Source organism: Rhododendron vialii, chromosome 11a (genome assembly GCF_030253575.1).
Source record: "Rhododendron vialii isolate Sample 1 chromosome 11a, ASM3025357v1".
NCBI lineage: Eukaryota > Viridiplantae > Streptophyta > Magnoliopsida > Ericales > Ericaceae > Rhododendron > Rhododendron vialii.
In genome coordinates this window covers 24,897,856-24,910,708 of record NC_080567.1, presented here as the reverse complement: position 1 = coordinate 24,910,708, position 12,853 = coordinate 24,897,856, and the positions used below count along the sequence as shown (strand labels likewise).

The 12,853-nt window shown below is 40.9% G+C and overlaps 1 protein-coding gene across 2 annotated transcripts; it reads right to left on the bottom strand.

The window, feature by feature from the left end:
• Window positions 1–2,134: 2,134 nt before the first annotated feature.
• On the bottom strand, window positions 2,135–6,558 carry LOC131306477 (MDIS1-interacting receptor like kinase 2-like). 2 transcript variants are annotated; one of them, XM_058332744.1, is made up of 3 exons: window positions 6,085–6,558; window positions 3,142–4,020; window positions 2,135–2,734 (listed from the first exon to the last, which is right to left on the bottom strand). In XM_058332744.1, exons 1-3 carry the CDS (start codon window positions 6,398–6,400, stop codon window positions 2,346–2,348), a joined length of 1,584 nt encoding a protein of 527 aa, XP_058188727.1. In that variant the 5' UTR covers window positions 6,401–6,558; the 3' UTR covers window positions 2,135–2,345. The 2 variants fall into 2 exon arrangements, with proteins under 2 accessions (XP_058188727.1, XP_058188726.1); XM_058332743.1 differs by having other exon boundaries at window positions 3,142–4,497; window positions 6,085–6,551.
• Between the last annotated feature and the right edge of the window lie 6,295 nt (window positions 6,559–12,853).

Sequence of the window (12,853 nt, the reverse complement as noted above, 5' to 3'; positions counted from 1 at the left end):
GTTCACAGATTTCAGATATGCACTTCACATAGCCGAACTGCGATATGTCAAACACAAATCCTGATTTCCACTTCTCGTAATCGTCTAAATCCTCTGCAAATTAATTACCTTTGGTGTGTAAGCAATTTGAATTTGGAACTCTGACTAGTCTTTGACGGTTTGTTGGTTCTTTGTAGGTGATGTAGCTCCAATTGATGGGCAGCTGGCAGCGGCAAGGGCATTTGGCGTCAAGAGCTTGAAGAGACAAATTCAGAACATGATGTAGCGGTGGGGATGATACACGATAAAACCGATTTTGCCGATACAGTGCTCTTCGATGCCGGGAAGAGAGCATCGCCGCCGCCGCCGTCACGACGATGAAAATTAGTGGAGAATGCAGATCAATGAGGACGGCGTCAACATCATCATCGTCCGCACCAGCGTCGCCGGTGGTGGCAGTGATCGAAGGTGTTGGTAGTTGGTGGTGAAGAGGTGGTGGAAGCCGGGTGGCGCGACGGCCAAGGCGGCGGCGGTGGAAGTATTCTTCGTCACTAACCACTGGTCATGCTTCTTCGTGATCCTCGTCGAACTCGTCGTCGTCGAACTCGCCATTGGAGGCTTCGTGGCTGGTGGGTGTAGTTTGAGAGAGAAAGCGAAAGTGTGAGGGTGAGGGGCACAAAAGTACTCATGAATCAATATGCCCGAGCCTATCTAGGTTTGGAAAAATATTTCAGGGTTGATTTCAAACCGAGGCAAAAAAACGGGGGCGGCCTCTAATTTTCTAATTTGGATTTAGGCCAGCCTACAATTATGGCCCAGATTCATTGGGTCGGCCCACTACAACAAACAGCAAATGTATGGAAGTCCTATAGAACAAACAAACAATTTCATGTCGTCAGAGTTCAATTTTTGCTCAGAAAAAAGTACTGAAGATTAGTTTTACTTCATTCTAATTTTTGCTTCTTATCTTATTGTATTGGCGACACACATTGAAAGTTTTTTGGAAACATGGATTAACCCTAACGAAACTGTAAGTCTGCGGATTCGCTCGGTTTGATCCATTCTTGGATTTCAATTACTTGGAACTGGGAGTAGCGGTTTGTTTCTCGGATTTATACGAAACCAAATTGATCCAGACTGTGTGCATTCCTACCCTTAGCCGCATTATGATTTGGCTTTCGGCAATGTACGTGCAGCTTGTATATTTCTTCTAGTGGTGAAGTCAAAGATCCAAATAGGGAAGTTAAGTTGATCTAATAAAAACGGTTAGACCCGATGGTAGAGACTAGTCGCTCAGTCTTGATGATGCATTATGGGCCTACCGTTCCGCACTTAAAACCCCTATTGGCAAGTTTCATTACCGGTTAGTTTACGGTAAATTAAAGAAATTTCTGATTGACCGGAAAAAAAGAGAGTTTACGGTAAAGCGTGTCACCTGTTGGTTAAGTGGGAGGTTGATGTGTCTCAGTGGATGATTGGAGGTAAACAATCGTGGTGCATACAAAGACAGAGCAGTTACCACATCTTGAACATCATCCATTCTCTTAATTCAATTAAACTCTACTGCATGCTTCTTCCCCCAAGCTCAGTATACGTCCCAAGCTTCCTCCATCCAAGAACTCGTATACATCCAAGAACTCGTATAGCAAAGCCTCGGATCTTAACAAAATCCATGATGCTCTATAATCTTTTGACGCCATAGCTGTGTTAATGCGCTGATCCCCTTAGCAAAGGCAGGAAGATTGGCCAAGTCACCCTCCCCATGACGCGGCGTAATTTCTTCGCAGCAACTACTTGACCATTGAGTAAGGCAGCTCTATATAGAGAACCAAATCTCCCACTCCACTACATGTGTAGTGTTTGGCACTGAACTCTTCAGTCACCTCAATGATGCTTTCGTACACCATTTTCCCATCATTGCCCCATATTGCAAATAAACTATCCCTGCTAAATAATTTGACTTGGGTCCTTTTCTGCTTTCCTCACTTTCTTACAAAAAGCAACCAAAATCCAAAAAAAAAAACTTGAGAGAAATACACAGAAGTCCCACAACAGGAAGTACAAGTAGTATTGCCATTTTTTTGGCCCTTTCTTCTAGGAACCCCATCAGGCTGGCAAGCCTTCAAACAAATAGCATTATCCTGGCAGGCCTTAATTAAAAGTTGGATTTCTTTCCTTCTACATGTCATTTATTTTTGGGATGAAAGTCTATTTTACATCACACGATTCGTATCTGAAATCAACATCAACATCAACAAAGCACAAAAGATCGTAGAAAGCAGGCCATACAAAAGTGAAATTGAACAATCCCAGTAAAAAAAATGGAGGGTTGAGGAAAATCCACAAGGGCTGAATTCGAAGGAAACTCAAGAAGTGAAGCAGTTGGTATCAAGGAGTTCTCCTAGCGTAAGCAGGTGGAACTCATTTTGCAGAGACGGCCTCCGATTTGACAGCTTCCTAGCAACTTGGTGCATGGTTGGTCGAGACATTGGACTGGCGTTCAAACATGCGAATGCTAATTTCGCAGCAACCGCTACTTGTTCTGCCACTTGATTTGTAGGAGGCGATAGGCGTTGGTCCAAGACTTCCTTCAATAAAATCCCATGTCCACTTGATGATGACGATGACGATGAACATGATGATGATAGAAGCGAGATGAGATCACCTGGATGCTTCCCCATAATCACTTCCAGTGCCAGAACCCCAAAACTGTATACGTCACACTTCTCATTCACTTCCATTGTATATGCAAGTTCTGCAAAAATAAAAATGCCCAAGAGAAGGAAACAACTGATTGAATAGTTACAGAGTTCATGGAGGAATTTTTGTTAAATTATTTTTTAATTGTCAGAAAGGCCAAACCTTTACAACATAGAAAGATAATTAGGACTAGAATATATCAAACCAGGTACGTGATTTCTATGGGAATAGTAAGTCAAACTAAATTATGAGACGACGATACATTTAAAAGATCGATCTTACTATGAATATGTCTCATCATCATGAATGATCACTATGCATGAGATCTCAAGCCTTTATGCCTGATATGGATTGAATGTCCAAAAAATTGATTGTTAAAAGCTAAAATTAATTACGTAACCTGCTACGGGTGACTTGGAGATTAAAAAAAGGAGAAAAGAAAATTGTAATAAAGAAACATACCGGGAGCAACATATCCAAAGGTTCCTGCAAACGAAGTCCAATTGGAAGAGTCAGTCTTCATAAATCTAGCCGTCCCGAAATCAGAGATGTGAGCCACATACTCCAAATCAAACAAAATATTTTTGCTTGATATGTCACGATGAATGATTGGAGGCGAACAATCATGGTGCATATAAGATAGAGCATTGGCCAAACTCTCAAGAACATCCACTCTTCTGTTCCAATTCAACTCTACAACTTCTTCCTTGGAGCCCAATACCTTTTCCAAGCTTCCACCTTGCAAGAACTCGTAAACCAAAAATGAGTGTCTTGGATGTGAGCAATATCCATAAAGCTTTACAATGTTGCGGTGCCTTATCTCGGTTAATGTACTGATCTCGCTCATAAAGCCCTTTTGATTAACCAAGTCACCATCAGATGATTCGTGGAGTTTCTTCACAGCAACGACTTGACCATTTGACAAGGTAGCTCTATAAACAGTACCATATCCTCCTTCCCCAATGCAGTATTTGGCACTGAAGTTCTCAGTTGCTTCAATGACGCTTTCATACACCACTTTCCCATCATAAATCGCTATTGCAAAAAGATTTTCATTATTAACTTGTGTTGGCTCTTTTGTTGTGCACTTGACGTTCTTATGAAAAGACAAGAAAAATCCGAGAGCCATGAGGGAAAGAAGTAGAAATCCAAAGATAGGAAGTACGGTTGGTAACATCAATTTCTTTTCCTTCTTTCTACAAACCCCATGAAGTTGGCACGCCTTCAAACCAGTAGCATTACCACATAAACCTTTATTACCTCGGATTGAATTCAATGGAGCTTCTCGAAAGGCTTTGATGTGGGGTAGAGGACCCTCTAGTTTATTGTAGGATATATCAACTGATGAAAGAGCTAACATACTATCAAAAGAAGATGGTATGAAACCCGAGAGCTCATTGTGCGAGAGATTTAGCGTTTCTAACCTTTGCAGTGCTCCTATCTGCTCTGGTATTTTACCTGATAACAAGTTCTCAGCCAAATCAAGACTTTCAAGGCCATGGAGTTGACTTAGATCCAAAGGAATGTTTTCCCCAAGTCTATTATTGCTCAAACTCAAGTTTAATAGCCTTATGCAATGCCCTAACTCTCCAGGGATTGAGCCACTTAATTTGTTAGTTGCCAAATTTAAAGTCTCTAAGTTTGCAAGGCGGCCGAGTTCTGGAGGAATGTTACCAGATAGTTGATTATCATTCAACTTAAGGACGAACAATGAAACCAAACTTCCAAACTTCTTTGGGATCTGTCCAACTAGATGATTTGAAGAGAGATCAATTCTAGATAGTTGAGTCGCCTCTACCAATGCAGGCGGTATCCTTCCTGAAATACTATTGTTGGACATTTTTAGACTTTTCAAATTTCTACACTTTCCCCATCTTGGGGAGAGCTCGCCATAGAAATTGTTGCCGCTCAAATCAATATAATACAAATTCGGGTATATTCCAAAATCTTCTGATATGTTTCCCGAAAATTGGTTTTCCTCAAGCCTTACTCTAAGTAAGCTGCTACAATTTTTAATGCTTTTCGGGATGAGGCCGATGAAATTGTTGTTGTGGACTGTCAAATTTTCAAGTGATCCACTCGCACAAAGGTTTTCAGGTAAATGACCAGTGAGCATGTTATCATATACTTGAAAAATTGTCAAAAGTGTAAGATTGTTCAGTTGTGTAGGAATAGACCCAGTAAGTTGGTTACTATTCAAATACAAATGCACAAGGAATTTTAGATTCCCTATAGATGCAGGAATCGAACCTGAGAGATTGTTCGCAGCGAGTGAGAGATAAATTAGAGATTGCAACATCCCAACTTTGTTAGGGATTGATCCAGAAAGATGATTGGAGGAGAGTTCAAGACGGGTTAAGTTGACCAAGTTTCCTATAGAAGCAGGGATTGAACCCGTGAGATTGTTCCTTTGGAGTTCGAGATCAACAAGGCACCTCAACTGCCCAACTTCTTCAGGGATTGACCCAGAAAGATAATTGGTGTCAAGGTAAAGAATGGTTAAGGTTACCAAGTTCCCTGTAGATGTAGGAATTGAACCTGAGAGATTGTTCGCAGCGAGTGAGATATTAATTACAGACCGTAGCATCCCAACTTCGTCAGGAATTGATCCAGAAAGATGATTTTGGTGGAGGTAAAGACTAGTTAAGTTCACCAAGTTGCCTATAGATGCAGGAATTGATCCGGAAAGATAATTGTGGTCAAGGTAAAGAATGGTTAAGTTGACCAAGTTCCCTATAGATGTAGGAATTGATCCGGAAAGATAATTGCGGTCAAGGTAAAGAATGGTTAAGTTGACCAAGTTCCCTATAGATGTAGGAATTGAACCTGAGAGATTGTTTGAAGCGAGTGAGAGATGAATTAGAGACCCTAGCATCCCAACTTCTTTGGGGATTGATCCGGAAAGATGATTTTCCGAAAGGTATAAGGTGGTTAAGTTGACCAAGTTGCCTATAGAAGCAGGAATGGAACCCGTGAGATTGTTCCTTGAGAGACTGAAATGAATGAGAGACCTTAGCATCCCAACTTCTTGAGGGATAGATCCGGAAAGATGATTTCCTCCAAGGTAAAGAGTGGTTAAGTTCACTAAGTTACTTATAGAAGTAGGGATTGTACCTGTGAGATTGTTCGAATACAAACTGAGCTCAATAAGAGAAATGAGGAATCCTATTTCCTGGGGGATGGAGCCACCTATTTGATTTTGGTGCAGCTCCAATGTCTTGAGATTAGATAATTGGCCCATTACTGGTGGAATTGATCCAGAGAGACGGTTGGCAGACAAGCTAAGATTGGTAAGTCTCGAAAGGCTACCAATGCGGGAGGGGATGGTCCCATAAAGTGAGTTGTTTTCAAGATCAAGGCTGAGAAGATGAGGGAGGGATGAGAAATTTAGATTCAAAAGTGTACCTCTCAAACCATAACTCTTAAGGTCGATATGAGTGATGACTCTGCCAGCCATTTTGCAGCCAACTCCAATCCAATCACAGTGGTTGCTTCCGACCACCCACGATGGCAGGAGAGATTGGCTTTGGTTGTCAAGGCTAGCTTTCCATGCCAAGAGAGCCGCCGCTTCCATCCCTTCTCCAACTTCTTTCCCAGTTGCAGAAGAAGAAAAGGCAGTGCAATGAAAAGGAAAGACCAATGAAAGGATGATGAAGAAGAGAAGCAAGATTTGGAATGAAAAGAACTGGTTTGAATGTGTGTTAGCTGGAAAGGACGTCATTTTTGGATTTTCTTTTTTCTTTTCTTAACAAGGAAAAGCTATGAAAGGCAGTTGTGGGATGGGCAGCTTTAATTGAAACGAGAGGTATTTATCGAAGCAAGTTCAGTTTGCTAAATGTGTGGAAGTCTTGGATTGCAGACTCTGATCCATTAAAGTTGTGTTCTGATAAAATTGCTTTTTCCATGTGTAAAGGGGACGGATTCTAAATCAAACAATTTGTGTCGAATACGAAGACTTGACTTGGGACATTACCGGTTGCCATTGTCCCTCTCCAGTGGTTATACTCAGACATCCCACGAGCATTCACTGATACTTCAGCAAATCCACTGAAGGATTATATTTTTTTTTCTAAAGCCGTTTTGGCATTTCCCTAATTGCTAGCTTAAGAAGCACTAGTGTCTGATGCGAAGACTTGACGTGGGAGTGTGGGCATATTCCATGTCAAAGTAACAAACAGTTGCGTTTAGGGTGTTTGGAGTGAATTTGTAGAGGCACATGAAAAGGTGAGTGAAATACACCTTGAATTTGTGAAGGCCAATCCCTAGCTTCTTCTTTTTTAATTACTTTCCTTCCCCAAATCTCTCCACAACCTTTAATTGAATCACAACCTTTATTGTGTTCATATATTGGTTTCCTCCCTCGTACCTCCATATTGCACAAATTCTTCATTGCTCGGTCGCCTCGTTTTCTAAGCTACTCTTGAGAGGGGAACAACATTAATCCCAACATTAATCCCATAACTGCAATGAAGGAAAAAGGAATATCCAAAAGGTCAGGTATATTATATTCGAGAATGCTATGGTTAAAACAGTACCTTAATGTATTAATTTTTGTGTTTTTCTATAGTGTAACTACGATTGAGCTCATAAAGCGGATAATTGAAGTATGCGTACAAGAGTAAGAAGTAGACAGATGGTGCACGATCTAGTACAGAAGCAGAGTATAGGGTCATGACCCATACAATGTTTGTGATTCGATGGGTTCGCTCCTTCTTTGAGGAGATAGGCTTCGGTGTACGTATGCACTTGTCCATGAATCTAATTTCTCATTAGAGGGCTTAGCAAATTGAGATTGACCATCTTATTGTTACTCGTTACACAAAAGGTTGATAGTGGTGTACGTAATACCTACCCTTTTTGTGCTCATGCTAAGTCGTGAGTCAAGCAGAGGAAGACAGGGACAATAGCAAATCTTGTCATGGATATAAATGGGGGTATCAGTGTAGTCATTTCTATAGTGGCTTTTTCTTTTTCTTTTTTGAAAAGAGGCACTTAATTAATCCTTTCCAAAATGAATACTCTACTTTGGGTATGCCTTTGTTCCTTTTCTTTTTTCAGATAAGAAATAGGGGACCCTTAAATGACAAAGTGTCTTCCACTAACAAGGTGATTATTATTGCAAAAGTAGCGTTGCCATGCATGCCATGTATCAGCTGGCCTGCATGGGAGGAACTGCAAACTCTATCAATTTATGCCGTGAAAAGGCTTGTGTGTTCCATGGGGAAAACTCATATCAGTTGTAGTGCAGTGAAAAGGCACAGGAATCTTGCAGCAACGCTTCAGTTCATAAGCAACACTTGAAATATTAAACCTAATAACAGATTAAGAAATTGCTAATCTTCTATTAAATCCTGCTATCCTATTCATGCTGTGATATAGTTTGCCTATTGGTACTTCTCTTCATCCTACGTTGCTAAACTTAGTATTCTGTTAGTGTGTGTGTGTGTGTCTATGTTAATTTGAAGTATTCTTCAAATCCTACTCTTATCTAAGCATGAATTGCCATCACTTCATCTGGTTATGTGTCTAATAATAAGAATCATAATAACAAAAGCAGCAGAGACGGAAACGTCCCAATCTTCTTCCCGACTATAAAATGCAAGTGAATTCCACTTAAGAAGCAGAATAACCTACATTTAAACAGGACAATACTAGCGATGTGCCGGTTCGATGCACGAGTCAAAGAAAATGACACTGGTGTTCTTTTAGCCCCGTTCATCGAACTGGCACAACGCTAATTGATAAAAAAAGATGGTTTAATTTTTTTCGCCGGTCTTGAGTTCGATACATGCTAGCATTGTTTCCATTCTAAGTCTTGAAAGACAAATGTGTGGTGGAGAATGAATTTAGGACACCATGTGGCAATGCCCCATGAGCATAGAATAATTTTTCCTTCATATTTACCCCCTCCTCCTCATCTCTCTCTCTCTCTCTCTCTCTCTCTCTCTCTCTCTCTCTCTCTCTCTCTCTCTCTCTCTCTCTCTCTCTCTCTCTCTCTCTCTCTCTCTCTCTATATATATATATATATATATATATATATCATATAAAAGAAATCAAAAGTCTAGAATATTAGGATTGGGTATTTGGAGGCTAAGGAGGTGCAAACACATTTGCGGGCCCTCAAAAAGTCAGAGCCGGCCTTATATATATGTTCCTGATTTGTCGCTTTCATTATGGTCTGTTAGGGTCTCAATTACCCCAATCAGTTGTCTCTAACAGCATAACACATACAATTATGCTCACCTGTGGGCCATGCATAAGAAGGAGTAATGTGTTTCGGTACCACGTAACGGTGCCTCAAGACCACCAAATTAATAATTTTTCAGGTAGTCTTGCATAAAAGGAAAAGAAATTTTTAGTGACAATCATTTTCAATCGAAGCAATCCATTCAAATATGAACACTTTACTTATGGTGTGCCCTCATTTTCCTCTTCTTTTGTCAGATAAGGATTAGACGCATAAAGTGTTTTCCACTAACAAGGTGATTACTATTCCAAAAGTAGTGTGGCCATCAGATGGCATGGGAGGAACTGCCAACTCCAACAACTTATGCAACATTTTCAATTTGATTCAAGGCTTGTGTTCAGATGGAACAACCATGATGCAGAATTGTTCACACAAGTTGTACGGCAGGTGTAGAAAAAATGCATAGGAATCTTACTGCGATTCTCCTTGTTCCCACCCGAACCGTCTTGTACGCGGTTGGGAAGGCCTCGGCATCGGCCCCCAGGGCCCTACTTGGCCAATAACCTTGCCTTCAAATAAGGTTGAAAACCCCAAGCGTAGAGCTATATCGTTGAGAACATAATAAACCGGTAAGTCCGGGATCGTACCACAGGGAATCGGTAGCTTGTTCGGATTGTAGGTTTTATGTAAGGATTGTGGCGTTTTGCCAGTCAACTATTGGTTTTGCTTTGAAAGTGGAAATACTAAGGCAAAAAGACTAGAAATGAGTTTAATAAACTAAAAGAGGCAAGTCTAGGGATCATCCATCTTGTAACTTAGGCCGATATCGATTCTCGATGATAACTCAAGTGAGAGTCATGACCGCGCGCTCACACTCGGAAGATTTAGCTTTAAAGACTACGTTTATCAAAAGATGTGATTTATCGGAATTAAACCAACTTGTTTTACTAATGAATCGAACACGTAGGAGGCCACGACCTCTAGGCATACCGCGTGCTAAGACCGCTTGACTAAAAGGCATGCAAAGAAGTTAACACTCCTAGTTTAAACCAAAAATGGCTAGGTTAATTCAATTTTGAAAATCATGCTTTAAGCCCAAGAGTTCGAAAACAAACAACCTAAATCATTGGGATAGATTAGCACAAGACTTAACCAAAAGACTATTCAACCATACTTAAAGAACAAAGCATAATAGAAAAATAAAATTGATTGATTGTCGAAGAAACAGTTCTGCACAGCTCTCGGTCTTAGCTTTCCGTTCTCTGATAGCGTGCACGATGATGTCTACTATTGTGTGTAGCCTCCTTTTATATGCTCCCAGCCGTGTATGCCAATTACGCCAATTGTTGAAACCTTGGGCCCCATTCTTAGTCACAATAACAAATACTTCAATTATGAGGCCCACTTAGAATACAGAAGTCCAAGTCCAATTATGGATTACTTAAGTCCGGCTTTGAACTCTCGACTCGATATTGGGATTCGGAACTGCCACTTGATTGAATTCAAACGATCCAATTTTGAACACCTTTCCATATTTTTTTTTAACACCTTTTCATATTTCAATTTTGCGCTTTTTGTATCAAACTCTCCAAATACCTGTAACACATAATAAAAGCATTAAACTTCAAGTAACAATATAAATAGGCTTAGCAAGGATAAATTAGGGGGCGGATATGTGAACATTTACGCGTCTATCACCCACCACTAACTGCAGCTACCAAAGCCAAAGCGGCTATGCACGCTTGCACCAAACGTCCAAAACAAAACAGAGCAAGGGATGGATCGCAGGATGGGGAAGCCGGAGAAGATGAAGACGCAACCGCAGGATACAAGAACACCACCATGCTGTTAAGCCAACCGAATAGCGCCCAAGGGCCGAAATCGGAGGGATAACTCGCATACCCACCTCCCACCGCCGCCAACACACCTAACTGTTAAGAACCGGTAACCCTCAAGAAGGAAACCAGCGGGCGAGGCAAAACAGGAAGGGAGACGAAGAAAATTGCGGGAGATCGAAAACCGACCGGAAGGAATAGTGCAACTCAAGGAGAAAGGGGAAGACGAAAAAACAAAAGGGGGGCCGGGGGAGTAAGGAGGGAGGAGCGCCTTCTCCCCCCAGCTGCAAACCCTAGGCGGCTGGGGAGAGAGAGAGAGAGAGAGAGAGAGTCAGGATTGGGGTAGAAAGAGGTTTTCTTCGGCCTATTGCAGATTATGACATTACCAATCTTCTATTAAATCCTTCTATCCTATTCAAACTGTGATATCTTTTAGTATTGGTGGAGCTCTGTTTTTGTTTGCCTTAGGTAACCAACTTAACAAAGTAAGGTGAGCCCCGTATAGTACTTTGTGTCACAAAGAAGTTTTCATTAGTTATAAAGATGCCAATATGAAAATAGTAAAACAGGAAAAGTAAATGCATCGAGATAGCTTCGAAGAGTATTATACCCTCCTAGTGCTGCAATTCTCGCATCACTTAACCTACCCGATACACATCCCTTCTATTGTAATTTTGAAAGATGCAGTGGCAGACATAGGATGTACGGCTGTGTTCAGGCCCCTGTACAAAGTTGAATACTCCTTACTAGTTGTATTAATTCTCGGGTTAGTTTGGAAAAGTTTCATGGGGCTAGCCCCTGAAATTCCCTTGGGCAGATTAAAAAACCACAAAACTTTCGGCATGTCACCCATTTTTGGTCGCGTAAATGAAATAAAACGGGCAATCTCACTCTTAGCTCCCTGAATCAGCAAGAGTTACGTATGCTTTTAGAATTTGTACTTTGTTATCTTTTGATACATATTTGCAGGTCTTAATGTATAAGGTCTAAAATGCTGTTATCAACACTGGAATACATGTGTTTGTACCCTCCGCTAATTATAAATTTTGTTTCCCCCCCCCCCCAAAATGTATACAAGTTTCTGTTTGAGCATCCATTTAGTTGCAATCCAACCCACAAACTTCCAACACAATGTCACCTTTGGGTAAAAACGGGTCGATCTGGACCCACAAAAGGGATAAAATCGAATCCAAGAGAATCGTCCATACCACGATGATCGTAGGCACTCCGGCCTGTTTCCCCATCAGACCTTTGAGGAAAGGATAGAGATGTAAAATCACCCATAGAGCAAAGAAGAACTTTGCAAACAGCAATCCCTATAGAAATTTACAGGAATGATAGAAAAACAAGAGAGAAACACAAAGGAATTAAGAAACCCTAGAACTCAAACAAGAACAAACGCATCTTTTCCCAAATTGATTTTTCTGTTCTTCGTTCCCTCATGTACAAATGAGCTCAGAAGCCTTTATATACAACTCAACTACAATGACAGCTGGCAAAACCCCTTCTCAACCGACTTACATCCTCTAAATACACTAGGCCAGCTCAGCTCAAATCAATCCTAACTAACTAACCAACTAATCACTGTTACATCACTAAACACACTACTAAACACATTTACAAATAGACTTGTTATTAGTGACTTTTGCTAACAGCCCCTCGCAAACTCATGGGTGTGTCAACCACCATGAGTTTGGCCTTCAAAAACTGAAAATGATCAACAGATAGTGCCTTAGTAAAAATATCAGCAGTTTGAGCTTGAGACCCAATGTACTATACTGAAATCAGTTTGCTGAGAACCTTTTCTCGTATGAAATGATAGTCCACTTCAACATGTTTGGTGCGCGCATGAAAAACTGGATTGGAGGCCAAAGCAATCGCAGACTGATTGTCGCACCAAATAACATGTGAAAGAGAAGAAGTAACACCTAAATCAAGGAGTAATTGATGAATCCATGTTACATCAGCAGCAGTTTGAGCAAGTGCTCTATACTCAGCTTCAGTAGAAGATCGTGCGACGGTAGGTTGTTTTTTAGCACTCCAAGAAATCAGATTAGCTCCTAAATAAACACAAAAACCAGTCGTAGATCTCCTATCTGTGTGGTCACCAGCCCAATCTGCATCTGTGTAGGCTGTGATGGTTAAAGGTCCA